The 27,461-nt window shown below is 53.8% G+C and overlaps 12 protein-coding genes across 12 annotated transcripts; 3 read left to right on the top strand and 9 right to left on the bottom strand.

The window, feature by feature from the left end:
- Positions 1–194: 194 nt before the first annotated feature.
- M409DRAFT_21885 (uncharacterized protein) lies at positions 195–1,739 on the bottom strand (the record flags this gene model as incomplete). Its single annotated transcript, XM_033806077.1, has 1 exon — positions 195–1,739. The coding sequence occupies one exon, from the start codon at positions 1,737–1,739 to the stop codon at positions 195–197; it is 1,545 nt and encodes a 514-aa protein (XP_033668623.1).
- A 677-nt stretch (positions 1,740–2,416) lies between these two features.
- M409DRAFT_53707 (uncharacterized protein) lies at positions 2,417–2,839 on the top strand (the record flags this gene model as incomplete). The annotated part of the gene is made up of 1 exon (XM_033812447.1): positions 2,417–2,839. The coding sequence occupies one exon, from the start codon at positions 2,417–2,419 to the stop codon at positions 2,837–2,839; it is 423 nt and encodes a 140-aa protein (XP_033668622.1).
- An 856-nt stretch (positions 2,840–3,695) lies between these two features.
- Positions 3,696–4,913, bottom strand: M409DRAFT_53706 (uncharacterized protein; the record flags this gene model as incomplete). The annotated part of the gene is made up of 1 exon (XM_033812446.1): positions 3,696–4,913. The coding sequence occupies one exon, from the start codon at positions 4,911–4,913 to the stop codon at positions 3,696–3,698; it is 1,218 nt and encodes a 405-aa protein (XP_033668621.1).
- Positions 4,914–5,878: 965 nt separating this feature from the next.
- M409DRAFT_21883 (uncharacterized protein) lies at positions 5,879–7,430 on the bottom strand (the record flags this gene model as incomplete). Its single annotated transcript, XM_033806076.1, has 4 exons — positions 5,879–5,915; positions 6,126–6,529; positions 6,581–6,746; positions 6,919–7,430. 4 exons carry the CDS (start codon positions 7,428–7,430, stop codon positions 5,879–5,881), a joined length of 1,119 nt encoding a protein of 372 aa, XP_033668620.1.
- A 2,953-nt stretch (positions 7,431–10,383) lies between these two features.
- M409DRAFT_65843 (uncharacterized protein) lies at positions 10,384–11,139 on the bottom strand (the record flags this gene model as incomplete). Its single annotated transcript, XM_033816690.1, has 1 exon — positions 10,384–11,139. The coding sequence occupies one exon, from the start codon at positions 11,137–11,139 to the stop codon at positions 10,384–10,386; it is 756 nt and encodes a 251-aa protein (XP_033668619.1).
- Positions 11,140–15,197: 4,058 nt separating this feature from the next.
- M409DRAFT_21881 (uncharacterized protein) lies at positions 15,198–16,396 on the bottom strand (the record flags this gene model as incomplete). The annotated part of the gene is made up of 2 exons (XM_033806075.1): positions 15,198–16,242; positions 16,305–16,396. 2 exons carry the CDS (start codon positions 16,394–16,396, stop codon positions 15,198–15,200), a joined length of 1,137 nt encoding a protein of 378 aa, XP_033668618.1.
- A 1,769-nt stretch (positions 16,397–18,165) lies between these two features.
- Positions 18,166–18,855, bottom strand: M409DRAFT_53702 (uncharacterized protein; the record flags this gene model as incomplete). Its single annotated transcript, XM_033812445.1, has 1 exon — positions 18,166–18,855. One exon carries the CDS (start codon positions 18,853–18,855, stop codon positions 18,166–18,168), a length of 690 nt encoding a protein of 229 aa, XP_033668617.1.
- Positions 18,856–19,119: 264 nt separating this feature from the next.
- On the bottom strand, positions 19,120–19,920 carry M409DRAFT_53701 (uncharacterized protein; the record flags this gene model as incomplete). Its single annotated transcript, XM_033812444.1, has 1 exon — positions 19,120–19,920. The coding sequence occupies one exon, from the start codon at positions 19,918–19,920 to the stop codon at positions 19,120–19,122; it is 801 nt and encodes a 266-aa protein (XP_033668616.1).
- Positions 19,921–20,260: 340 nt separating this feature from the next.
- Positions 20,261–21,450, bottom strand: M409DRAFT_65841 (uncharacterized protein; the record flags this gene model as incomplete). The annotated part of the gene is made up of 2 exons (XM_033816689.1): positions 20,261–21,120; positions 21,177–21,450. The coding sequence occupies 2 exons, from the start codon at positions 21,448–21,450 to the stop codon at positions 20,261–20,263; spliced, it is 1,134 nt and encodes a 377-aa protein (XP_033668615.1).
- Positions 21,451–21,848: 398 nt separating this feature from the next.
- On the top strand, positions 21,849–23,639 carry M409DRAFT_53699 (uncharacterized protein; the record flags this gene model as incomplete). The annotated part of the gene is made up of 1 exon (XM_033812443.1): positions 21,849–23,639. The coding sequence occupies one exon, from the start codon at positions 21,849–21,851 to the stop codon at positions 23,637–23,639; it is 1,791 nt and encodes a 596-aa protein (XP_033668614.1).
- A 526-nt stretch (positions 23,640–24,165) lies between these two features.
- Positions 24,166–25,561, bottom strand: M409DRAFT_53698 (uncharacterized protein; the record flags this gene model as incomplete). Its single annotated transcript, XM_033812442.1, has 2 exons — positions 24,166–24,195; positions 24,299–25,561. The coding sequence occupies 2 exons, from the start codon at positions 25,559–25,561 to the stop codon at positions 24,166–24,168; spliced, it is 1,293 nt and encodes a 430-aa protein (XP_033668613.1).
- Positions 25,562–25,830: 269 nt separating this feature from the next.
- Positions 25,831–27,363, top strand: M409DRAFT_21875 (uncharacterized protein; the record flags this gene model as incomplete). The annotated part of the gene is made up of 5 exons (XM_033806074.1): positions 25,831–25,855; positions 25,910–25,920; positions 25,981–26,580; positions 26,634–27,191; positions 27,241–27,363. 5 exons carry the CDS (start codon positions 25,831–25,833, stop codon positions 27,361–27,363), a joined length of 1,317 nt encoding a protein of 438 aa, XP_033668612.1.
- Between the last annotated feature and the right edge of the window lie 98 nt (positions 27,364–27,461).

The raw sequence follows: 27,461 nt of genomic DNA, 5'->3' as shown, positions 1-27,461 counted from the left end.
AAGCAGTATGAATACAGTCGGTCCAAGATAATGCACGGCGGCTAGTCATAGGATTCGACAAGAATTGGATTGATACCTGACGCCCATTGTCAGTACGCATGAGCTGCGACCCTTGATGTGGAGATCTCCCGTCAGCAAGTACACCCGTGCGAAGGCTGGCCCCGCCGTACTTCCTGCACGGAGGGAAGGTCGACTTACCATCTCTGCGTCTCGATCCGGCGAATCCACGTCGCCGTGATCTTGAGCCGCTCGCGTACCGTTCTTGTCCCTAGCAACTTGTACTTTTCCTCTTCTGAGATCGGCAGCACGCTTGCGAACCAGTATGGGAACAGTGCGGCATCTTCAGAAGGTTGGCCGTGGATGTCGAGTACTCGCTGTTGTAGCCAGTTTGCGCTTCTCCCTCGCATACGAACGATGAATTCTTGGCCCAGTGATAGCAGTTCCTGAGTCGACATGCGATTGATCTGACCAGTGATATCGCCTTCTTCCGTAGGTGGTGGAAGAGACGTCTCTTCAGCTTCAATCCTTTCTTCCTCAGCAAGGTTGACGTCATCAATCCTCTCGACATCCCCTACAGAGTACCCATCCAGGACGGCATGAGATGTGACTCGGAAGCGATATAGTCCTCGTGTTTCGATGAGGCTGGTGCCGTCCGCCAGCATCTGCGCGTGAACGATCTGCAGCATGGTCCCGTATTGGTAGAAGTGAACATGTCCAAGGTCTCCTTGAGGTTCGCCATATCGGTTGTACATGAGCATACCAAATTGGCGACTACCTTCCAGGCACCTCCTCAGCATCAATCGATATCTCGGCTCGAAGATCCGCAAGAATGTCGGCTGGTTTGGGAAGCCAAGCGTGCAGACGAAGAGTGCCACGCTTGAGTTTCCGGTAGTCCCTCGTTCCTCCAGCTCCACCGCTTCAGCTCGTGCGGCGACCACCTCTGGGCAGAGTCCGTTGAGTAGGTTGACAAGAGTCTTGTTGCTCGGCTGCCTCAGCAGTGAAGGTGGAATGGCCAGACCGCGCCTGCAGACGGGGCAGTGTAATGAATGGTCCAAGACTCGGGCAAGACATTTGCGGCATAGTGTATGCCCGCAAAATGTTGTCACTGGATCCAGCATCAGATTATAGCACACCTGGCAATCCACTTCTCTTTGCGTAGTCTCCAGAACTTCCTGCAACACTGCAATGTCCATTGCTTTGTCTTGCTCGGCGGTTTCTGGATACGTTACGTCCACCTTGTGATTGAGTGAACCCTGGGCGGCCAGAGTGTACGTCGCAATCAATCTCCCACCAGCCAGGTGGTGAATGTGCGGCTTTTCAGACGAAGGTTGCGAACTCATAACCTCATCCCACATGACAATCTCTTCCAGCTTCGTTGGCAGTGATTCGACCACTGAACTATGCTTTGCGACCACCTCGGCGATGGACTCCATGAGTTTGGCCAAGGTGACATCGATATTGCAGTCCGAAGCAGGATGTTCCACCCCACAGTCCTCAAAAGGACACTGAAAGCCTTGTTTTCGTCCAGGCAGGTCCGGATATGTGATGTGTTCGCGCTCGTGTGCTTCGGGCAAGCATTCTTTACATATTGAATTCCCGCATGGTAGAGTGACCGGATTTCGGAAAGGCCTCGAGCACTGGGTACATTGCAGCAAGCGGATAAGTTCCCTCGCGTCTTCGTGTGCTGCTAATGCGGTGGGAAGAGCGCTCTTCTCCGATGCGTCCCCATCTTGGCTCATCAAGGCTGCTGGCTCTTGCGCCAGGCTGAACGACCTGCCTACTGGCGTCGTTTGTGTACGGACGATATATCTCTTCCTGCCTCTAGCAGAATCATGTGGCAGCACAATAGCGACCGCACGCCTCCATCTATCCCAACACTAACAAGAATGAGTGGGGTTGTTATCGTTGTCGTAGGGCGAGGGTCGAGAAGTCCGAATGACGTAGTCGACGCAGGCGTAGGTTGGGTGAATGACGGGTTGGGGGAAAGTAGTACCAGTGCACTTTCGTTGGGTGATATGAGGCTGCATGCAGCGTGTGAGGGCCAAGTTCAAACGGCGAAATGTGGTGATAATGGTGGTGGATGTAGTCAGAATCGAAGGCGAAGAGAGGAAGAGACCGAGAGGTGATGGACGAAGCGTACCAATCCCGGCTCTTGTCCTGCAACCGCACGGGTCAACAAGGATCAGCGAGGGTTGCGCCAGGCCATGTACAAATCATCGATGCGGCCACGCTCAAGCACACTCGCTCGCCTCTCTGCAGCTGATCAGGATGGCGAAAGACAGGCGTGGTGTCGTTCGGCAGAGTAACGCGCGCCGCGCCCTGATTGGCCGCGCTGTCTGCATACGTCGATGAAGAGCAGTCTGGATCGGAGGCTGCAATAACGAAATCGCCCGCTTCTGGGCCATATCTCGTGGTCATGGACTGTGAAGGGAAGTATTTCAAACAGTCGCCGATTTCTGCAATTCCCACTCTTCGAATTCACGGAACTACCGCCGCTGTGGTCACGAATGAGAGCCTCGATGTTGTTGACCTTTGCAGACGTCGAGACGTCGAGATCGTGGCAAGGGTCGGCATCTCCAACTTCCGATGCTTGGCAACGTCTCCACACTCTTCACGAACAACACCTCCAACAACGCCATCCACAATCTGTCCCACCTACGGCTCTCCCCTTCCCGAGGACGGATACGACGACTTCCAGTATATCCACATAACGGGTCGACGTCGCTCGTATATTAATCTGCAACAGACGACTCAGCTTAAAGATATACATGGCAAGGCACCCACCGGATGCACTGGCTTTCGCAAGATTGACATCGTCATGACTTGTCTCAACCGATAATCTAGCGAACCACCTAGACCTTCACCTCACCAGCCGTGACAGACCGGCGATTTATCGCCTGAGGCACCTCAAAATCCGCAGTGTGATGGAAGCAGCAGCAGCAGCTCGCGCCGCACTACCACCACTAGAACAATATTCGACTAATGCAGCAAGACAACCATCTCGAAAAGTCTAGCCAAGGCAAAAGTATCCCAACGCAGACCTGAGGCCAACAACAGCGTCCCGATCACCAACAAACATTCTACATCGCGATGTACCAGCAATGGACCCGTCTAAATCGAAAGTCCGGCCAAAATTGACCGTCTTGCAAGGCCCCATTTGTCCGGAGGGTAAGATGCAACCACAGGGCTCATCATCCAATGCGATCATGACGACGTTTTTACCTCCTAGGTGCCTCGCATTTTGTGGGAGAGGGCATACTGCAGATCTGGCCCGTCTTCACGTCGAATCCTTACACGTCGAGAGGTGCCATGTTCGTACACAGCGCGTGGTGTGCCAAGGAGCAGGGACAGGCCCGTGGAAGTCGCCCTTTTGTCGATCGTTTCCGCCCGTCGTATAGAGTATGTTCTGCGATGCGATGGGGGTGTTTCTTTTGTTGATGACGCTCTTGTCATCTCTTGTCTCCTGTCGACTGAACAGGTGCTAGTGGCTGCGACTCCTTTATCTGCTCTTGAGTAAGTCACCTTTGCTGAAGATGGAGAAAGACGTGGATAGAACGCTGTGGAAATATTGTTACAAGTAGGTTCTGCCTTTCCCCTTCCACTTCTTTCGTTCTTACTACTCTCTTGCTTCATCTCAGTTTACTCCACCTCTCACTTCAGCCACTTTCGTCCTTCACTGGAATGTATCATCCATCTCAAGCACCATCTCCAGCCGTCCCCATCGTATCCTCACTCTCCACAAGAATCTCATCCATAGTCGGCAGTCCTAAACCCGCATCATAGCCATGGGCGACGTACACCTGCGTGAAATTCTTCATATGCGCAAGATACCCGACATCCTGCGTCTCGAACGTCGCGTTGATCCGCAGATGACGATTCTCCACATGCTTCAGCCGCTCGGTCTCGAGTCTCGGCATGATGATGAAGAAATACGCCACGTCGCAGTTGAATGCGAACTGGATGATGATCTTCCGCGCCCAGCGCGGGGAGGTCGTCGAGTTCATCTGGCCGATTTGGATGTGGGCGGCATGGGCGCGGCAGTAGGAGTTGATGACCTTCCTGGTGGCTTTGGAGCGCCAGAAAGCACTGCGGAGGGTCGGCGAGCGCATGCCAATGGCGAGGCGCTCCTCCGGTAGCTGGTCCTCTGAGGTCACTCCTGCTGCTGGGAGCTCGAACTCCTTCTGGGGCCAGTCCGTCAACTCGTCGACCACGGCGTGCAGGCGGGTGCACTCTTCCTCGACGAACGTCTTGCGCAGAGTGGCATTGCTGCGGCGTTCCTTGAAGCGGAAGGGAGATTTGCCTTCGCTGCGGAGGGCGACGATCTCGTTCGTGTACATGGCGAGGGCGTTGGCGACGAGGCGGGTCGCTAGCTTGTGGCACTCGGTGGCCTGCGCACAAGCTTCGGCGTAGTCGGCGTCGGTCTGGTGGGCAGTCCGGATCTTCAGGAGATGCCCCTCTCTCCACAGGTTGAAGGTATGAACCTTCATGTTCTCGAGTTGGGCTTCGCTCGAGATGAAGCACATGAGCCACGACGAGGCGCCCGTGCCCCACATGGTGTTCTGCAGGTTGGATCTGTAGCGGGTGAAATAGCCGGATTTGACGGCTCGGAAGTTGACGTTGGGGAGTTGGCCCGTCAGAAGACGGAGGTCGTTGTCGTCAACTCTGCCGTTCAGGAAGAAGAGCAGGTTGACGCCTTTGGCCACGCTTGGATCGTCCCACGTCTTCGGGGTCTGAGGAGCTTGCGTGGGGAAGATGAGGCTGGCGGGCTTGACGGCTGGCACTGGTGCGTCCGAGTCGTTGATGGGGATGCGCAGGTGTCCGACGGTGATGAGTGGTGTTGGTATGAACTGGAATTTGCTGCGAAGCACACGAGGGCGATCGGCGTTCGCAGCTGGCATCAGGTTGGATGCCATCGCTGTGTTGTTGAGGTCCGTCAAAGGACGTCTTTGTCGGAGATGTTGAGAGGTGTCGAACTCGATGTGTCGATGAAGAGGAGCAGAAAGGGAAGAGAAGTGAGTAGATAAAGGGCTGAAGCCTGCCGCTGTTCACATGCGTCCGCGTCAGTATTGACAGTCTTGGCAATCACATGAATGCAAAGGGGGTCCGTGCGTCAAAGCAAAAGGTGAATGGGTTGTATCTTCACGTGAGCCCTGCAAGTCAACTGCTGCTCCTGGCTACCACCGATAATCTTCACCAATGACGTGTTCATATGATAGAGTCACTAATTCATAGGTGCTGGTCTCCGGTCACATGCTCCCTTGAATCTTCACTTGCTTGTCAAGCCCGTACTTCCGCTCTCTACGCCACTTCTTGATCTACTATAGAGCAATGTGGTAGGATTGCACCTAGGTGCTGTAGCGCACTGATTCATAAGTGAAGGGGATTCCACGCTCGTGGCCAAGAGCGCTTCCACCGAGCGAAGACGACTCACTTAGTCCAAGCGCTCACATAGCGCACGTAGAGTGCTTCCCTTAAGTGAGGACGACTCACCTATTCCGAGCGCTCACATAGCGCAAGCAGAGCGCTTCTCCGGAGGGAAGAAAACTCACCTGTTCGGAGCGCTCACATAGCGCACGTAGAGCGCCTTCCAGCGCGATGTCCTCGTACGCCGCGCCAATCTCCTTTTCGCCATCTCCTCCGATACGGTAAGGAACCTATCATCGGTGGTCATGCAGAGCTTTGGCGTGGAGTCGACGGTGTATGCATCTTCTATGTTAGTAACATTTGTAGAAGACTTAAGGGCTTAAATATTGGCTCTAATGTAGCCACGTGCCCAGTTTTCCTGGCCGTAGAGTCCGTCCAACCAACCGATATGCTCGTTCACATCCGCGGCGCTACAAGGCCTTGCGCATGGGTTGAGGGCTGTGGTGAAGCTTCTTTAGTCCCCCGAGAAGAAGAGCGGACTCTTATATGTTCTATGTGTTGGTTAGCATGGTCTATTGCGGTTCAGCTGGGATAGGGGCATATGTACCTGCGTGGAGTACAACAGCGCTCAAAGTTGCGCTATCAGTAGCACACTCTCACTCGCACAGCGGTATCTCAGCGCGAGGAACGTTCACGAGATCTCACACTCGAGGAAGTCCATCGCATAGAACTTCACTCCGCTGTAGAAAGTTCTCACCTACGTCTTTCGATCGGCCCTGCTGGGGCCGTCGGCAGCCATGGGAATACCGAGATCCTTTATCTTCTTGTCTGTCATGATATCGTCGTATGCACCACCGATCTCTGCGTCCGAATCGCTCTTCGCCTTGTCCTCTTCTGGTAGAGGAAGGAACCTATCATCGGTAGTCAAGCAGAGCTTGACAAACTTCCGCTTGTATATCGCCTGCCAGAGGCGGTGCTTCGGCGTGGTATCGGAGGCAAAGATGCCCTCGATGTCCACCGCTCTGTACTCGCCCTTGAAGGCATATCTCAGCACGGCGACAGGACCTGCCGCAAGCAATCGCGCGTAGACAGCTTTGCGCACTATGCGCGCGATCTGTCGGAAGCGAGTGACTCCTCCCAGGAGTCGGGCGAGCTCGTAGACGTTCTGAGAATAAGTTAGCAAAATTTCGCGAGGATTTCTACAGGTCTGACATACCTGTTTGAAGTAACCGGTGGTGTGGAACTTGACGCTGCGATATAAATCGCCGACCCACTTCTTGTACTGCTGTACGTTGGAGGTGTCGCAGTGCGAGTTGATAATGGAGTCGACACTGTTGGGATCTGGCTTGCCGACGGACTTCAATACGGCGCCGCTGCGCTGTCTGGTTCACGTGCTAAGCCCTCTCATTCATGTGCTCGGCCGCTTTGATAGGTTCATCTCAGCGCTTCTTCATCGGTCCATGCCGCCGGCGACCACTTCTAATCTTGCTCCTGGGATGTGTACCAGGGAATCTCTAGCAAGAAAGGAATTTGGCGCTTCAGCTGCTTCTTCACTTGGTCTCCAGCTCGCAGCGCATGCTGGGGCGCTTGTAAGTGACGGCAGGCTCACCCGGTCGAGTTTTCCCCACCAGCGCCACGTAGTAGTCGAGAACTCGTTTCATCTCTTCGTCGATGTGGCGCGTGGTGCTGTGCCGTAGTTTCAGAATCGCCTCTCCGGCTTGGTACAGCCTTGGTCCATGAACCCTAAACGATTTCTCGTTTACCGTCTTGATGTACTCCGAGACTTGACTCGCCTGCTTGTATTCGGCTGCCGACCATGGGGTCGGCTTCCAGCGGAGGCCAGAGGATTGTGATGTGTCGTCCTTGTCGAACTTGCGAAAGAACGGATTCTTGCCGCGCAATTGTGTCATGATACGCTTGAGTTGCTGCTCCATCGGCGTGGATTCAGGCCGCGTAGTTGGTGCGCTGTTCTCCCGCTCTCTAGTGATGGCTTGCCGAAGCGAAAGGCGGAAGCGGTCCAGTGGAGATGCGATGTTGTGGCGGCTGTTGTTGGATCGGCGGGCCATCTTCGAGGGTAGTGTTTGGGTTGTTTTCGTGTGTTGTGAGTTGGCGGTTGTTCTCGTGTGTTGTTTTGAAAGAGAAGAGAGCGTCCGAGAGTTCACGAATCGTTGACGGCCTGACCGTAATGAAACCTCACCTACACGACCAATCTATTCTTCAGAGACTAGGTCCGCTCATTTGCAGCGCTATACCGTGTGACCCACGAGCTCTAGAGACGCAGGTGAAGTTTGTTACGAGCGCCATGCGCTCTTGCCTCACCTTTGGCGTACTTTACTCGTGGCAGTGCTTACCGCGTTCCGGGAATCATCTCAACACAGCGCGAAGTTGGTTGGCACCAACGTTGTCGAGCTGGATCATGTCCATGCAGAGATCGTTGTAGGCGTGCTCGCCGATGGCCACAAAGGTGGGCTCAATGTAGGCTTACCTGGCTGAGCTACCATGCATTCTTGCTTGGTTTTGAAAGGGAGGCCGAGCATGATTTCTCGATCGAATGGCCGGAGAGAAGCCCAGCAGAAGGTCTTCTCCATAGATGCAAAGGCGACTAAAAGCAACAGTCACTCGAAGGCCGCTCGGTACGTTAGCGAGGAGCGGAGAGGACATCTGGAGTGCTTGCTCTTCACTAGAGTGTAAGCACATCCCTTCACATGGCAGCATGGCAGCGGCGTGAATGTGGTCTCTGGAGACCACAGCCTGGCGTGAGGAGCGTGTCGTACGAATATTCATCGTACGAACCGCAACACGCTCTCCATCCATATCTCCGTTTCAACGCGGCGATACCAATCCAGAACGCCGGGCATACAGGTGATCTTCCTCCTCGCCGGTACTGCTACATCCATCCAGAGAGAGGAGCGTATTCGAGGAGCGTACTTTATGCACGCCGGTGAAGTGGCCTCTCCAAAGCCCGGCTAATCCTCGAGATCTCCATGGATCGACGACCGTCCACCATCGTAAAGATGCGACTCCGGGACTAGGGTGTTGCAAGCATCCGCAGAGCTTGCCTATCCAGATCCGACGCTGTACGAGATCATACATCACGTGTCCAAGGAATGGAGGGAAAGTAAGCAAGGCATCGGAACATAATTGTCGAGCCGCTTCGGAGGGGAATGGAACACTTTCTGTTGCTTCGAAATGCAAGGCCAAGGCCAGGTATTGTTGTTGGCGAGACCGGGGTGGAGATCTAGAACACTAGGCTTTCCATCAGCTGAGAAATTCATCTCCTGGTCGAGCGCATGTGTGAAGTTGATGATTTTCCTGTCCTTGTCGCGTTGTGATATTATTTCCAATCAGATTACTGAAGGAGCGAGGCAGGAAGCGCAAGGGAGGAAACTCCGCGTGGCTTTCTCGCATCCTGTCAACCTGTTCGGGTCGGAGAGATCTCTCACCTCGCTTTCCGAGAGAGGGAATTGGTTCGTTGAGGCGTGACAATTTCCTCATCTCATCCCATCATGAGCTCGCATTATTCTCACGCACCTGCAACGGCCTGACCGAAGCATTACTGTGCGGCCTCCTCACATGGATGTGTTTCTTTTGGTTTGTGAGGCAGCCACACAGTCAGTGCAAAGGTTCTGGCAAGCCACCATATGCATGACAGGTGCTGAGGAAGAAAAAGCAACAAGCCACGACGGCGCCCTCGAAGTAACGTCGCACAGGCGTATACCAGTGTGGATGCTTCTCAACACCAGTCGAACGCATCAACGCGACTCACTCACGACACTGTCATGCATCGCATCGCGATGCGGTAGCTTTGACTGCTACGCGTTGAGAGCTTGCTCGGCCGTCTGCATGCAGCAAAACGTACCAGACGCGCAGAAAAGGTAGACTAGTAGTAGGTGTACTTCCGCGTGCGAGAAGTGACCGAAGCGGAAAGTAGTCGCTGGGAACTCTCCATGCAAACGTTCCCATACCACACGTGGAGATTCCCAGCGCATGTGATATCCACGGGAGGCAAGTGATGTTCTTTGACCCGCGATGCAAGCGCTCAGCAGGTGGTATGAGTCTGCGAACCCTGTGTGGGGTGTACCAGGCTGACCGCTCCCATGTGAGCGAATGTCGCTGTTGGTAAGAGCAGTGGTAGGAGACGGGCGGATTCGGCTGCAGTCCTTGCCTGCTGTTTGTCGTGCCAGCACAGCTTGGCACAGCAGCATGCCGGTCAGAGGAGGGCAGTCAGGTGTCACAGTCAGTAGTCAAAGGAAAAAAGCGGTCCTCCGTAACGGACGAAAGCACAAACTCCATGCTCACCACGCGCGGGTATACCACTCCAGAAAAACTCAAAAAACGACAAAGAACGAGACAAAAAGTCATCAACGTCATATGGGCACATCTTTCGGCCGACGGAAGTGCTTTGCAAGCGACCGCTGCTGAATCACCGGAGCTTGATGGAAGAGCGTGGTACCTTTCGCGTTGTCACTCCCTGCAGCGAATCCTGTCGCTGAACCATCCCCAGGGCACGGCTTGCGGATTATGCAGCAAGCCTAGGGCTGCACAAAGCGGCAAGGCAGATCTCTTCTTCTGCGCGGGTCGCTCGGTCGGAGCGGACTTGTGCTTTGTGTGCGGGCGGTCCGCCGTTGCGCCGCTGCTGGAAATTGTTCATCGTACGACGGCTCGAACGCGGCTTGGTATGCATCGCGTTGTTGAGATGAGATTCGCGAAAGGAAATTTGTTTGCAAGATAGAGATGAAAAGAGTGAGAGAGAGGCAAGTGTAGAGTGATTGTTTTCAATTTTGTTTGGTTTGTAGATTATTTTCCGTTGTAGTACTGTTCCACCTCTGAGGCGTTCTCGACCTCGCTCCCAAACTGTGGAGGGAGAACTGCCTCTACCATCGTACATAGCCATGATCATGAGATGAGATAAATGCTCAAAATGCCTGTTTCCTTTCCAAAACGCCTTCGCTCAAATGCTGCAATGAACACGCTCGCTGAAACGCTGGACAACGACGCTGATGAATTGAAGACTTCCGCTCAGCAGGTCGCGATGATCGGCTGCTGATTTTGTTGTTGCATGAGGTAGTCTTCAATGCCTTGTTCCGACTTGCGATCGTAGAAGGCGGTCGTTGTGATTGCTTCCCGTTCCTTTTCGCTGAGCTCAAACATTGGTGTATCGGGTGATGAGGGTATTGACTCGTCCTCTGATTCGGAGTCGGAGTCGTCGAGAGTGAGTTCGGGTGGAGAATGTTGCGACTCTACTCGGGTGAGAGCGAGGTCCTCGTCGTACTCGTCGTCGTACTCTGCGTCCTCATCCTCATCAACCTCTTGTGAAGTGACCTCGACTGGAGGTGACTTGATCTTGCGGAGTGGGATGTTGAACATCTCTGCGTCCTCGTCGTAGATGTCTGAGCCGTCATCGGACTCCATGTCTGAGTCCTCATCCTCCTCCTCTGCGATGGTGTCGATCCACTGCACGTGTCGGGGCTCCTCTGGCTTGGAGGCCTTCTTGACGGACTGGTTGAACCAGGCCTCTTGTTCCCGCTCGGCATCGGCGAGCTCGACCATGAGGGTGTCGAGGAGGTTGGCGTGGCCGACCAGCAACCTCAGGTTGTGGTCTGCTCGTTGAGCTTCCTGACCAAGCTTGGTCCTTGCGGTGGAAGCAACGTAGTAAGTCTGAGTGAGAGACATCTTTTGCTTCTTGGCTGGTGGAAGCGTTGGCGAGGTTTGGTGGTAGGTAGCCTTAGCGGCGATGGGCTCGAATGAGGATTGAAGCCTCAGATGGGAAGTCATCTTGGATATATGGCTCTCGTGAGTCAGATATGGGTGAGTCTGCTATGGCGAAATAGTTCTGCCTGAGTCACCCCGGCCGGTAAGGTTGAATGTGTGGCTTTAGGTTAGACGAAAGCCGAAGTGGATTGTTGTTGTTGAGTGTTGTTGTCGTCGTTGTAGAAGATTGTTCTTGATCTTCTTGTTGCTTGTTGTTGTAGTAGAGTTGTGATGCTGAGAGGATCTGACAATGGGGAGCAGGAGGTCATATTTGTGTCCAGCATCTCTCAGCAGGTCTGAGTCTCCGTTTACTCCGTGCTCTCGGGGCTTGAAAGCCAGCAAGGTTTGGCAGGGGTCCGCCGTCTAAAGGCCGTTACCTGCTGAACGCTGATTACATTCGGAGGTACGGTCTGCTGTATGCGATTGGCTAGTGATCCTTTGTCTGACGCATTGTTCCAAGGCCAGGGCTTATTCAACACCGCCCTGCCGTGCTGCGGGTCGCTGGTTGTGCGAGCAGACCGAGTCCGCTTTGCAAGCCAGCCAGCTCGGATTACACAGCCGTCTACCATGCATGGCTCCATGGAGACTTTCGTTCCCTCGCTGCCTGTGCTGGCGGATTCGGATTCTTCGTACGCTGATTTGACTCACTACACCCACTGCCCAATCCGGTATACAGCGCTCTGCAATACTGGAATCGTTCTTGCTGGACTCTCCGTGGGCTGTGCAGCCCTCTGCTACAGTATGGCTCATTGTTCCTCAGCGCAATGATTCACTCCAAGCGTGTTGATTGCTTGGCTCGCTTGAAACACCGCCCAAACCTCAAGGCCTGGCATTGGCGCACGCGCGGAATGCGCAATCTCTGGTGTCAGGCAACGGAATTTCTTGTGGTTGCTGTCGAAACGCGTGCGCTGCGGCTTGGGACTCGTCCGCGTCCACGCACGTAAAACTAGCGAGGCTTGACGCTAGCTCTCAGGCATCACAATTGAGCAGCGATCGTATTCGCTCCTTCGCATAACAGACTGCTTAATTCATTTTTTGTGATACATGGCAGCCTTGCAAGAAGGCGGTGCGCCTGGTCGAAACGACGGCCACACCGTCTCATCTGTGATGAGTGGCTTGACAAGTTTCCAGCTGGCCACAATAGCATTGGACCGACGGACAGTTCTCAGCAGCCGGGCTGACTGTTCACCGATCGCACGTTGTGCTCGGCTAGCAAATTGTCGTGCGATCCATGCCTGTGACTCGTACTGCAGCGAGGAGCATGCTGATTTCTGAACGGCGACTATTGCATTTGCACTTCCGTTTCCAGTATCTGTGGAGGACGTTGGAATCATCCATGGCAACTGCGACCGGCACACACGTGACGCAGACTTTGGATTATCCCAGGCCCAAAGTCAACCGCAAAGGATGCCCTTGGCGTCGGGTGGTGTTCACGTTGCGGCCGAGAGCAGAGCCCGCTCGAAAGGGCTCGCTACAGCGAACGAGTCGGCAACATCTGTCTGTTTAGATCCGTTCGCATCTACCAGCATACACTTCAGGCATCTTCATTCGAGGGCCCGTAAAAACGACTGTGCTGCATGTCGTCCTGCTTCTGCACTGCTTAACACCGCGTTCCTAATCGAGCATCAGCCGTCTGCTCGCAGTCTTCTGTATTCGTTCCTGCGGTCGCAAATTGGCGAGGACTGCCCTAACGCTACCTGAGGCAACACCGTCTTGACCTGGGTGCCTGCATAACAGCGTTCAGTAGTTCCACAACCGGCGGGCATAGCGATCCTTCTCGCAGTCTGCGCAAGTGGTATAGACGCATACCACTGATCCTGCCCTCGAGCGACCGGGCAAAAGAGATCCTTCGGGGAGGGCTGAATGCTGGTGGGTGGTGAGGCATCGGATAACTCTCAGCCCGCGTACAGCGTGGAAGCCGGTGACGCTTGGACCAGCTCCAGCGGTAGGGCTGCCCCTTCCGCTGACACACACGCTGCAAGCACGCGCTGCAGGATTCGCATCTCTCCAAAACCAGAACCCTGAACTCCGCACGACAATGATTCAGATCTCTTGGGCTGACAAACTGCTCGTGAACGCCGAAGTCTCACCCCCTGCTGGCCTCTACCAGTGGATCACATCGCGCGTCGCTTCCAAACCGTCCAAAATATATTTGCTGATGAATCCACGTGCTAGGGCCTTCCATTTTTTTCTCTGCGTTCAGAAAAAGTCAGTTCGCACCCTCAGCACTTGACGAGTTTGTTCCGATGGCGCCATGTCCGCCAAAAGCTATTCCACGGCGATTATTGGACGAGGTTGCCTGACTGAGGTGAGCTGCTTTCCAACGTATTTCTCAGCTGAATTTGTTATCCCAGACTGTCAACCGTCGAACCGAGGGACGACATACATGGCTCGGGTCAGGGCTCGCTGACAATTGTTGGAGAACAAACGTCTTACCCGCACGTGGAAGATCTTGTCAGATCCAACACTTTGGGAATCTCTACCCAGTCAAAACGTGTCCCAAGTTCATAACAGTCAGCTTGCCCTCTCAGCCGAACCCTGCTGGCCCTATCAAATGTCCCAAAACGACTCCGACTCGCAGAAACGTGGGAGATCGGCATTGGGACAACACAGTAAGACTGTTATGGAGAACATGGAGACCGACTTTCTGCTTGTGGGAAACCCTCACCGAACGATGTTGATCAATCCTTTTGCTCACCCACACACCACATCTCAATCAGTATCTGGCGAACCGGAAAGCGAAACGTCTCATGTCGGAGGATTCATGGCTGACAATATAACAAGCCGCCTCCACCTCAACCCTCCTGCTTGCCTCGCCGAGCGAAGAAGTGCCACCAACACGTTGACTATCTATCTCCGCAATCCTGCTCGCCAACTCTCGTTACGGGGATCTCGCGAGCATAGATATGATCAAGCAGCGAATCAGTCCCATTCAGGCCCTCTATCTGCCCCAGGTCGCGCTATAGCAGGATGCCACCCTCTTCGAGCGGAGTTTGTGATCATCCTCTCTAAACGCTATACGCCGCCAGCGCATAAGATGGAGTTAAGTGATCGACCGCAGGATCTTATGCCCTCTCAGATGATTGATTGATTACTGGGAGTTTGTAACATGCACTTGATGCACTACCTACAACCGAGAACGTGGCCCTTGATATATGCCCTTGGCACACAAGTCGCCCCCACCAGGATCTCAGGATCTCACTCTCTGGCTTCGCACTCTCAAGAGGTCTGCTCGCAGGGCTTACCGAATGCTTTGCAAAGAAGGAATCTACCCTAGATCACCTCTCACTCCATCCGTCTCGCCAGGTATCCCCAACACAGTAGGTGCATTGCACATCAGTGGAGATTGACATGCGTGGACGAATGCATGTTTCGCAACAAGACTTCACCAACAGTATACTGTACGAGACAGACTTGCGATGGGAATGTCTCCGCCTTCGGTGCGATTCGCGATCTTGCTCGGAGAGAATTTCATTAGCAGGACCCGGTCGTGCGGTCAGATCACGCGACGAATCGCATATGCAACCTGATCATGTTGTTGGTGAGGATTTACTTGTCTCGGCCGTGTGCTCACATGCAAGTGTCTACGTGCCAAGCGGGGCCGAAGGAAGTCCGTGAGGAAGGCGCGACACTTGCGCCTGCCCTATACCGGTCGCTGCACCAACATTGTCGCAAGCTTGTGTCTTCCGGATATCGCGAAGGAACGATGTGATCTTGTTCACGGCCATTTGAAAACATGCACACTACGTGCCGAGCGGATTACATTCCCGCTGGTCGGGAACCTCGTGATTGCCAAAGTAGACGGGAGTGTTGATGGTAGATCTGAGGTTGCGATTGCCTACAAGGTTGGTATCGCTTCTTTCGTTGTCCAGTGGAAGGTGTACCTTTCAGGCAAGTGTAACAGCGGGCGTCGCCTTACGTCCTACACTGCAGCTGTATTCCAACACGATGGTTCCGTTCCACGACACCTCCACCAGTGAGTCTGGCAGACCGCAGCTCTAGACTTGACCGCTCATTCTGATACAGGAACACGCCTTGAGACTGTGCAACATCTTCATACCGGTCGTTTGCGCAACCCTCAATCAAGGATACTGCCCCCAAGTGAACGCTTGACCTCCCTTCTCCTTTTCATCCACCGCCTCCTCGAAATCGCTCAAGAACAACCATTTCAATCGCTTACCGGCTCCTTTCTCGTGCCAGTCATTCAATGATTTCGGGAAGAAATCAAATTGCGGCGGGTCTACAGCAGCATCGTCGTGCGCCATCAACATGAGCACGTTCTCATGACCGTCAAACTCACCCAGACCGTCAATGGTCCAGTCGGCTATTTTCTTATTGTGGGCAAAGCTCTCCGTCACGTAGTAGAAGGGTTTGTCCGCCCTGCCGTGTGGATGGATATCCAGCGCCAAGTGACCCGGACACGAACCAACCCTTCGCTTCAGTGGTGAAGGCTTGAGCTCCTTGGGGATAGTGGTATACTCGGTAGGTCGGAATTCGCCCCCGTGATGAGCAGCATCACCCCCCATGAACACGAACGAGTCGGGGTTTGAAGTCGTTCTTGCCAAGCCGCAGATATGGCCGATCGAGTGACCCGGCGTGTCGAGCAGATAGAAGCTGCCATCGCCGAAATAGTCATACGCATGGAACCTTCCGATCTTCAGGCCTTTCCCTTCGCCCTGGACATCCACCTCTCGGACCTCACGACCCTCAAAGTCAGTCTCCATGAGCGTGGAGTCCTGATTCTTCGGATACCCGGGCAAATGAGCCGCCTTGAACCCCGGCCCTACGACAAGATCCGTCGAGCCAGGAAACGTCGCAGGATCGCCTACATGGTCCCAATGGTGATGGCTCCAAATGATCGCACCGATGGCACCCCCATCCACATCGACGCCATTCTCCTTCAAGATCGTCGCCGTGTCCTTCTCGACATTAATGACCCACTTCAAACGCACCCACTTGGGGTACGACGGCAGGACATGCCAGTCCTTGCGGATGCCCAGGTCGAAGAGCACGGGCTTGGAGGACGGGTGCTCGATCAGGAACGAGAAGGAGGGTCCGACTAGATGTTCGTGGCCGACGTAATCGGGTTGCAGGAAGGGGGCCATGGGGATCTTGAAACGTGACGTGCTTTTTCATTATTGTCGGCACGACGAGACACGTGGCGGGGGGATTTTGGGGTTGCTCCTTACCTGTCGATGCATGAGGCTTTGACTGTGTTTGGTGAGGGCGGGATGTTGAGCTCTGGCGGAGGCTTCGGCGTGACGAGGAAGTCTTCCGCCATGGTGATTGCTTTCGCCACGCTTCCTGCTGGTCGATATTCTCGCTGTAAGGGTTGGCCGAGTATACGGCCTCGTCGCTGTCTCGGCGTGAAACGTGTAATAATCTGGGGATGATGAAATTGGGGAGAGAGATTCAATGCTGAGTCTCGAACACCTACCCACAGCACCTCATCGTCGCAGAGAGGCGAGCTCGATGACGCAGCTGGACGGACCTCTCCTCTCCACTTCGCACGACCTTGGTCCCTGAGCACGTCGTCACTGCAAATCTACTTGATGGCGACGAGGACGAGAACATCGTCGATATCGAGAGAGATAACACGTTCGCCTCGTCAATGTCAAGAATCTCCAGGTGAAGTCCTTGCGCGTGGAGGAGGTGGGCGTTGACCGCTCTGCCCACCTTGCTGGCCCATCGGGAAAGCACGTGCCTGCCCAGCGCGACGACGTCAAACTCCACGCACGCACGCCAAATTTCTCTCCGCTGCCAACAACAACACACGCGAATAACAACCTTGGCTCTACCTTCTCTCCACGTCACCGCCCAGTCTGGCCAGCACACACAACCAGGTCTCCCAGCGCCGGGCTCAAACTTCGACCGTCTCCATCACTGCCAACTGCCCATCCTAGGAACTGTGCATAACTCGGCCATGACGTCGCTCCGCAGAAGCTGAAATTCAGCGACTGCTTGCTTGCTCCGCCTCGTCCGCGGAAAGCGAAATCTCGGCGAAAGAACGAACCAAAGGATCACAACTTTACGCGCGCGCCGACGGGCGTGAAGACTACCATTTCGGAGCAAGCGTGCGCCATGCAATCCAACCGAGATCTCTCTCATCCAGAAGGAAGGGAATCTGGGGACAGGATTGAGGCTTGGACAAGGCACCTGCATTTTTTCCTTTTCGACGCTACTTGCGCCCGGCCATTGGACTGCTGCTACCTATTTCAGGCACACAGCCATTGTGCCACGCGATCTGCCATTGACGTAGGTACATACGACGAGCGCGACGTGGGGTACGAATGCGAAATATCCGACGACAATCTCTGTCTGCTAGGTAAGTGTTGCGACGATCCATCATGAGCGACACCGCCTCGACTCACAGCGTTCTTGCGTCTTCGGATGCATGGCTGTAACTGTTCTGCTACTTCTTCCATGAGCGTTACGGTACTTGTCACAGGCGGAGAACAACTTTGTTTCAGCGATCACAAATAAGCCGGGGCGTTATTCTTGAGCCTCTGTGGGAATGCCTGTGCATAGATGGTCTGACAATTGTTAACACTCACGGTTTCTGAACGTCTATCTGATGAAGACGGACGGTTCACGCGTGGGAGAACGAGTTTGTGAACGAATTTCTTCAGCGGACAGCTTTCATATCATACATACCGTTCGTGCTATCGAACTAGCAATGTCGACATCAAAGTTTCGAGCTGATCTATCAAGACTAGATGCCAGGGATTTCCAACTCTCACAGACTCCATCGAGCCATTTATCTCTTCCCACTCCTCGCCCCCGTTGATTTCAATGGGCACCCGAGCATCATTCACCCCAAGAAATCGTCTTCAGCCTCCTCTTGTCCTTCATCACTACTGCTGGTTCTGATGGCTCGCCGAGCTGTGCCCACCAGATCTTTTCTCCGGTCTCGAATCTGTAAGTCTTTTTCAGGTGTCTGAAGAGATCGGACATGGCTTAAGCGGTTTTCTTCACTATTCATGATTCGTCCTCACTCTCGGGAACATCACCTTCGAAGGACACCACCGCTGAAGATCCACCATACCAGAATCACATGCTAGTGTCCAAGAACCTAACAGTCCCCGCCTCGAACCTCGCCTTAGCCCCCAAACTCCTCTCCAGCTTCTCGACAACCCCCAAAACTTTCTTTCCACAACCACGCATGAACTCGTCTTCTTGGCCCACGGCAAACCAACTGGCTTCCGCATCGAGCCTCCCCCGCTCATCACGAAGCGTCGCATGCAGCATCTTGCCGATCGTGAACCCTTCCGGATCGTAGATTGGTCGCACACCACTATAATGACCAAGCCCCCAAGCGCCATCCTCCCCAGCGACTTTCCAGCACAGACCCGCCCAGATCTCTTTGACGGGTGGGTTGGTGAGGTATAATCTGCTCCACGACGATGTGAGGTCTCCACCATCCGTAGGAGGCTTGATCGAGCAAATGACCTCGGGCTCTTGGGGCAGGTGTTTGAAGATGTCTTTTCGGCGTCGGTTGGGGCGTCTTTGCAGGGCTGGACAGATTTGAAGGCCTGAAGATGGTGCTGGGGAGACAGGTAGAAGGAACATCTTTTGCTGAATCAACGTTGACCCCATGACCGCGTCGCGGAATTGGCGACTGACGGATTGGCATACGAAGAGGTCTTTCCAGGGGAGTTGGAGGAGGATGTGTTCCATGAGCTCTGTGGCTTGGAAGACTTGTTGTCGTGCGCTATAGCTGGTGTTTGTCTGGGTGGTCATGGTGAGTGAAGCCGCAGACTCTGAACCGCATGGGCCTGCTTGTGCTCGCATTGATTGATCTCGAACTTAGCTGTGCTGACAAAAGGGTATACTCGCTCGACGTGCCATCATCGACTCAGAAATGCTCTCACGTATTTCTTCGAGATTCCTTCCACTGGCGGTGAAAATGCGCGGCGGCCCGCCGCCAACATGTACGATGCCGCCCAGCATTCCATCACATGCGGAAGCTGGTCGCACCTGATCCTTCAGCTCTCCGTTTTACTGTCACGGAGGGCCAAAGACAACATAACTCTTGTCGCTCCGCAGCTCCGCCTTCCCACCCAATCTCCCCTCAAGCCACCGAATGGTCTCCGCCGGCGTATCGCCCGGCACATTCCTATTCGCATTACCAACCTGATGCGTATACCCCATAAACGTCCAACATTTCTTAGATTCTCCCAACACCAAATCCAATAGTCTCCCAAACGTCAACCCGTCCTCATCCCGAACAATCCCATTGAACCTCAGCGCCCCGACGCCTTCAATGCTCCACACCATGCGCACGTGGGCTGTTTTAACAGGAGGATCTGTGAGATAGACCCGACGCCAGGAGCCAAGCATGGTCCAGTTTTGTCCAGAAGCTATCTTGAAAGTAAAAGGGATGGAACTTGGGGGCCGCCCAAGAGAGCTCTTCCAGTTGAAGTAGCGAGGCCACTGCTCCAGGAGAGGACAGACTCTCTGCCCCTGGACCAAGCCGAAGTCCCTGGCGAACATCTTCCTCGTGCCTGTGGCTAGTGGGCGGAGCATAGCGGGATCTAGTCGGTTGGGTGGTTCGTCGTGGAGATGTGATGGTAGTGAATTGGGACGAAACAGGGTCATCTTTTGGCGCAGCAGGTGTGAGTCCGAGATGAGGTCGTGGAATCGACGGCATACTCTCTGACAGAGGTGGAGATCTTTCCAGGAAAGGTACTCGAGGATTTGTTCGAGGAGTTCGGTGATTTGGAAGACGGCATCGCGGGAGACTTTGCTGCCTGGGGTGGCGATGCCGGTTTGTGTAGCTTTCTTCTTGCGAGGGGGCAGTAGCATTCTGTGAGGACAAGATTGTATTGTAATAATGAGAGTGGTTAATATCAGTCGAGTCGCTGAAGATACTCAGATATACTCAGGCAGCTAGCTGTAGGCAACGACGCTAGCGGAAGTGGGGTCATCCTGCCAATCATGTGAACGCCAAGTGCCGGTGTGAAAGTGCTGCTATACTACACATAATCTGCACAGATCGAACTGGTGGCATGAAGAAGTAGGGGACTATATCAGTATAGCTTTCCTTGATTGCAGCCATCCAGCGAAGGAAGTCAAGTTTTTGAGCAGACTTCATGCCGAAGCATGTCAGCCCTTGCAGCTCCGCATGACCAGACACCCTCCCTCCTCATGGCCAGCCTCCCACCTTAATCGGCCCCTGAGAGATGATGGCAAGAGCCGGCTTCCCGGTCAATTGCCAATCCTGCCCGATGAACGTCCCGGGGAAGCCAATATCGAAGTTCTTCTGACTCTCCAAGAACTCAATCTCCTCTGCCGACAGCTTGATCTCAAGACCCTTGATATTGTCCCTGAGATGCTCGATTTTCCTGCCGCCAACTAGAGGCAGCACATTCGGTGCCTTGGAACGCACGTACGCGAGCGCAATTGCCGTGGGGCTCTTGACACCATGCGCATCGGCAACTTTCGCCAAAGCCGCCGACATCTTGCGCTCCTCTTCCGTCTGCTCCATGCCGAAACGGTGGACCTCTCCCTTGGAGTTCTTCTCGGCGATCTCTTCCGGTCGCTTGAACTTGCCTGACCCAAGGACATCCCACGGAGCAATGGCCATGCCGAAGTACGTAGCCATAGGCAAGATCTCGCGTTCCAGGTCGCGGAGCATGACATTCCATCGGCCTTGGTAGATGCTAAAGGGCGTCTTGCCGTGGGCTTTGGCGTAGTTGTTGGCGGCGGCTACGACCCAGGCGGGCGTGTCACTGATGCCGAGATAGAGGACCTTGCCTTGTTGGACGAGGAGGTGCAGGGAGTCCATGACTTCTTCGATCGAGGTTGTATAATCCCAGAAGTGAACGTACAAAATATCGATCCAGTCAGTCTGGAGCTTTGCCAGAGAGTCTCTCAGCGATACGTTCATGCTTCGCTTGTGGTTGCCCCAGTAGTTGTTGTTCGCAGGAGTCTTCTCTGGTCCGGTGTCCGCCTTGTAGTGGAAGGAGAACTTGGTCGCCAAAACCACCTGGTCTCGATTCTTGCCTGATAGGATCGTTAGGAACGCTTTCATTGATTCAAATGGATTCAACTGCTCGTACGCTCTTTCATCCACTCTCCAATCCAGCCCTCCGATTGCCCGCTCTGATATGCGTTCGCAGTATCGATGAAGTTGCCACCCGCATCGACATACGCATCAAGTAACTCAAACGCTTGCTTCTTGTTCAAAGAACCCATGAACGAGCTCCACGCATCGCCAATGGACATGCCTCCTAGAATGAGAGGAGACACTCTGATGCCAGCGGTCGAAGAGAGGGGACGATGTTGCCCAAGAGCCGTCTTGGGCGCTGGTGCCGGCTGCATGAAGTCTCCCATGATGCCTTGATGTCGAAGGAATCGTGTAAATCGTTGTTTTTGTGATTAGTCCTCGAGCGGACGAACTTGAACAGCTTTATAACCTTTCCAAACAAACTCATCCTTCTCTTAACTCCATCCATGGTCCTTGCACGCCGGTCAGTTTTCCCCGTGGTGGGAAACATGTTATCAATGGCTCCCAAGTTGAAGGTCTCATCTGCTCTGTTTCGAGGCAAATGGGTCTTGGCGTATTCCCAAAGCGGAAGGAAGGGACTTTTGTGTAGTCATCAGCTAGCGGAAGCTTGATTCGCGGGGCCGGACATTAGCTTGCCTTCGAAGTCCAGACCTGAGACCTGGCAATGCTTCAGCGATGGCATATTGAACAGGCCCTTCCATGATCTACGGCAATCGATACCTCCATGGCTCAAGCGCTTCTCTGGGTGCAAGACACTGCATCGACATACGAAGCGTCGCGCACCTCAGGACGGCGGCAGGAGGCTCGAGTTCGGCGTCACGTGCAAGAAAATCGACGCAAGCCCGTGGCGGGATCGAACGAGAGCAAAGGCCTAGAAGATGATCAGGCCTCAAGAGTGCAGCCCCTGAAAGGCGTTGATGGAGTACCTGCGTCTGCGCTCCGACCGAACAGATCATTGGGTCGGTTGGCCCTTAGGCCTGCGGGAACTCCTTCGACTCGCAAGCAGAAGACCACTCTGACCAGGAGCAAGGAGAAGAGCCTCGATGCAGGCAAAGCAGTCCCAGCAGGGCTTAACGTCGCGCTGACTAAGAGCCTGCCGTGGTGTTTGACCGGTCTGTCTTCGAGCGAAAGACGAAGCCTTGCGTTCTTTCAACTTCGCACATCGCGAGAATGGTCCGGGTGGGACGACTCACATTTCTGGAAGATTCTCACTCTCCAAGCGTCTCAGCAGAGCCAGGCCGTCGCTCGCAGCCTCATCGCTGTCTCTGCCCTCCATGAACGCATGGAGGTAGTCGGTAGCGTCGAGCGATTTCGACTACAATATCTCAGCTGCGAACAGAGCAGCAAAGCGACATTGCAGCTCCTGGCAAAATCGGAGTTGTCCTACTTCGAAGCACTGGTGTCGTGTCTCATCATGATCTGCTTCCATGGACTTCAGCGCAATCCGGCGTCGGCGTTCGTACTGCTTCGATCTGGCACGAGATTGCTTGACGAGTCCAATAGTCCTGGAAATGCAACCCCGGAAGAGCGACAAATCATCGACAGACAGCTCCGTCCCCTCTTCAGTCGTCTTATATCCAGGCACTGTGGGATGGGCGACCCATGTGGAACTTTTGCCATCTCAGCAGAGCGGCATCGGGTAAAGGGTCTTCAAGTTGCTGAGGAGAAGCCGGTGGTGACACCTGTTTTCAGCACTCTCTCAGAAGCTAGGCATTGGCTGCAATTGATCTTGAACTGGGCCCATGACGATATGCCCTCGCGGTCAAGCCCCAGCTCATCACAGGAATCCTTTCTGGCCGTCTTCCGTCGGCTGAGAGACACGTGGAAAGCATCCTTGCTCCGATCCGACTTCTCCCAAACCACCGATTCTTCGAGATCGTTGAAGCTCCTCAAAGCAGCTGGCATCATCAACACGATCATTATCGAAATGGCTCAATGCTCCAACGAGGTTGCCTATGATCAGTACCTTTCAGGTTTTGAAGAGACCATAGCTCTTGTTGAGGAAGCCAAATTGTCTGGCCACTGCTTCGGCATCGATGCTGGATTGCTCGATATTGTAGCATTTGTCGGAACGAAATGTCGAGATCCTCAAATCCGACGACGTGCGCTCAAGCTTCTCAAATCCCAAGCTCGTCTCGAAGGAGACCGCATCGCGTCAAACCCTGCAACGATTCTAGAGACCCTCATTTCTTTGGAAGAGCGTGACCTGAATGTTACTTCCTGCCATGACGTTCCAGAGTCGAGCCGACGCCACCTGGTCAGTGGCCAACAACACCTCGCCCATGGTCGGATCGATCTCTTCTATGTTTCAGTCGACGGCTCAACCAAAGAGAGATGCAGTGTCACGATGGCAGGGGTTACAGGCCGAAAGCCAAGCGGTAAGTGCGATGCTGAAGCAAGTATACCTGATGCCGTCTTCGGCGCAGGACATGCATCGTACCTGGAGAACCGTCAGACGAGAAGCTACTTCAATCTCGAGCTGGATCGCTTCTACTTCTTCATCCCCAAGATGTGAATATGGCCGGCGAGAACAACGTCTTTCGGCACAATGAAGGCATGTCCGCGATCTTGTATCGCAGAGGACGATCAGTGGGAAAGATCTTTCCAAACTTCGCTCAAGGGCTTGGTTTCGCTGGATCCATCCGACTTCCACATCACCTCCTTTCTCCCATTGCTGCCAGACACTCGCAAAACGACATCGCTGCTGTCTTGTTGGACCTCGAACTTGAAAACCTCTTTCTCGGACACTTCTCGCGTCCGTGTCAGTGTTCCTTCTCTTCGATCCAGAACCCACTCCTCGCCTACAAGCTCTTTGAGGAGCTGGGAGAGTGCCACAGCCAAGAAGTCGTTTGCAGCTAGGAACAGCTCCTCGAGGCTGAGGAGGCTTATTGTCTGGCCACTGGGTGGATGGATAGTGAAGGTCGAACCTGGCGTGCTCCACACAAATGACTCGGCAGTGAGTCTCATCTCGAGCGTCAAGGCATCTGACACGATCAGCCAGAGAGTCCCTTCCGCTTTGAAAGGTCTTGCGAGCGAAGTGACTAGGTCTTGTACGTCGATCGACCCGTTGACTGCAAGAGGAAGAGAAAGCCGGCCTGGCTGACTTTCGGCTGAGACTCCAGCGATCCGTAAGAGATTGCACGTCTTGTCCAAATACGCATTCAGCTGTTGTACCTGTGCATAGTGGTTCAGGACGAGCGTCAAGGGTCGTAGTATGGCTGTTTGCTGACGAGTGTCGTCTCCTTCCTTGGAAAGGGGCGGAGGGATATCTTTCTTCCTATTTAGCTTGTTGCGATGCTCTTGACCAAGTAATGATCTGGCAGTCAGAATGATCGCATGAGCCAGTGTATCGAGATCGTGTGATGCCTCCAGGCCCAACGAATTGTCCTCATCCAGTGACACCAGCTGCAGCTCTACTTCAAGGTCCTGTAGGAGCTCGGTCGTGAAGTGTACTGCGGCTTCTTTCGTTGTGACGCCCATGGATATGAGTGATCGAGACTCACGAAGCATCTCATGGAAGAGCTCCTCATCAAACACGCTGTCTCTAGCATGACGTATTCGAGCCTCAAGAGTAGTCTCGCTCTCATCTGGCACACGAGGCAATGAGGAACTTCCAACCACTTGGCCATGTCTCTTGAGAACCGCACGAACAGCTTTGGGTTGCGTTCCAATGCCTCTCTCTAGCATGACGGTGCCCTCCGAATCGCTAGTGATGGCAGCAACTTGACTTCTGGCAAACGCTGCATCGCTGCCTTGGAATCCGTAATGAACACCCAAGAGATGAGTTCCTGGTATCTTGCTTATCCTCCACCCTCGCTCCGAGACGGACAAGACCTCATCCCAGAAAAGCGTCTCCTGGCGCACGTTCTCTTTCAGCCGCGTGGCAGCAGCTAGTAGTCCATCCGCACTCTCCTGCAATTCACGCATCCGCATGTTGGTAGCCACTAGATCATCCTGCTTCTCACGAGCCGCATCTTTGGGCATGGCGCGCTCAGGATCCCAGATATCGGCAGACACAGATCCAAAGGGTACCTTGTCCTTGATATCGATTAAGCTCGATCCAGCCACTCTGGGTTGGAACTTGGATAGTAGCATTGCGACGAAATGTAGAGAATTTTTGGTATTCCGAATCGCCTCACCGACGTATACCCTCATCTCGTGCTTGGCTGCGTAAAGAGCTTCGCGGTCCTTTGCTGGTTGGCGTTTTGTGACTGTTGAGTCGCCTTCATCGTCCTCGTCATCCTCGTCATCGCTAGAGCTCAGCTCTAACGCTCCTTCTGCTGCAATCTCTTCCTGTAATGAGGCTTCAGTGATGTTGCGAAAGTGCCCTCGTTCGGCGTTGATCCGCGCGAGAGTCGCTCCGATGCCTGATTCTTCTCCATTTCCGGTGGCCCAAGGTTTGAATGTGAGAGATGTTGTGGTCGAGGTCGAGCTCATGGTTGCGTTTCAGTGCGGTGCGTCAACATTGATGTGTTGGTGTTGTCGAGGTTTGTTTGTTGAACCAAAGTGCATTCTTGAGGTCGCGCGACACGTGAAGCTCGAACGTGTGGGTTCGGCTGGGACGGCCCGATGCACGTAATCGATAACCTTATTCGATGTGCACATGGCGTTGACCGCAGTCATCGGACACCGCCGCCTCTTCATGTTTGCCAGCATGACACAATTCTTCTTTTCACACGGCACAACGCCGACTGCACATAGCCATCATGACGACGAGATACCGCGTGGAATGTAAGCACATTCTCCTGACCTCTTCACGAATCAATCCATGCTGACAATCTGCAGATGCGTTGAAGGTTCGTTTGCTGAGATCAAGATATGCTATATATGCTCATGATCAATACGTAGACACATAGGAGAGACCAGTTCGTAAGTACATATACTTCCAAGTCATGGCTTTCGCTGACACCGAGTTGATCGAATGGATCAAAGGCTTGCTGGCCGTGCCTTTCGTGCTTCTCTCCCAACCAACCAACATTCACGAAGATGACAAACCTACGGTCGCCCAGATGGCGCAAAGTGCCCACGATCGATACTCCCAGATCATGAAAGACGTTGAGGACCTCATCATAGATCACATCGCCCATCAGAAACGCGGTGGTCTGTGGTCCACTGACACGAAGTCCAAACTGAAACTGCTTGTCCCCTCCGTTGGCAACTTCTTCACGCACTTGCCCCTCAAGGACGCCTTCGAGTTCCAAGATCGAAGGCGGTTCATTTCCAATAGGCGATTCGTGGCTCCCAGTTTTAACGACATCCGGCTCATTCTTAACACTGCTCAGGCTATGTCTCTGGTTCGAACGAGTCGGTTAGAGTTGGTGACTTTTGACGGAGATGTGACGCTGTATGATGACGGGCAATCGCTCACGCCGGACAATCCTTGCATCCCTCGGATCTTGCATCTCCTGAAGAAGGGTGTTCGCATTGGTATTGTCACAGCAGCTGGCTACACCGAGGTATGACTTCTGTTCATAATCCATCTGGGAGAGGTCTAATCGTATCGATGCAGGAGTCGAAGTACTACGGCAGACTTTATGGACTTCTAGACGCTCTAGCCGAAAACGATATACCTGCACACCAGCTTGTGGTCATGGGCGGCGAAGCCAATTTTCTTTTTGCCTACACGCCACATGCAGAGCACAGGCTAGAGCGAATCGCGCCAGAGGTCTGGCAACTACCTGAGATGAGCACATGGACCGAAGAAAACATCAAGAATCTGCTAGACGTCGCTGAGTCTGCACTGAAGCAGTGCGTATCAGCCTTGAACATGCCAGTCTCTGTACTTCGAAAGTCAAGAGCAGTGGGCATATACCCTCCTGCGGGCGTCAAGCTGGCACGTGAGCAGCTCGAAGAGACTGTGCTTGTGGTTCAGCGGATCCTCGAGATGTCTCCTGCCGCCAAGAAAATACCCTTCTGCGCATTCAATGGTGGGAATGACGTCTTCGTTGACATTGGAGACAAGTCGTGGGGTGTGATGGCATGTCAGCGGTATTTTGGAGGCATCGAGGGAGGGAGAAGCTTGCACGTGGGTGACCAATTCTTGAGTGCAGGGGCCAATGACTTCAAGGTAGGTGTCACATTCACCTGGCGAAACTTTATAATACTCATTTGTCTAGGCTCGGCTTGCATGTACAACAGCCTGGATTGCCAGTCCAGCAGAGACAGTTGCCCTCCTCGACGAAGTTCAAGACCTCAGTGCAGCGAGAGGGAGGAGTCACAGCCTCAGTGGTGGTGCTTAAGTGTCGTCAAGCTATCTGTCTCTTTCACTTCCATCCCGTTTGCGCAGCCTATGTTACTTCAGCTTGCTGACTGTCAAAGTCTTCACAACTCTAGCTCG

The sequence above is a fragment of the Zasmidium cellare genome, assembly GCF_010093935.1.
Source record: "Zasmidium cellare ATCC 36951 unplaced genomic scaffold M409scaffold_14, whole genome shotgun sequence".
NCBI lineage: Eukaryota > Fungi > Ascomycota > Dothideomycetes > Mycosphaerellales > Mycosphaerellaceae > Zasmidium > Zasmidium cellare.
Note: the sequence above shows the minus strand (reverse complement) of the source record. Positions and strands in the feature narration are given on the sequence as shown.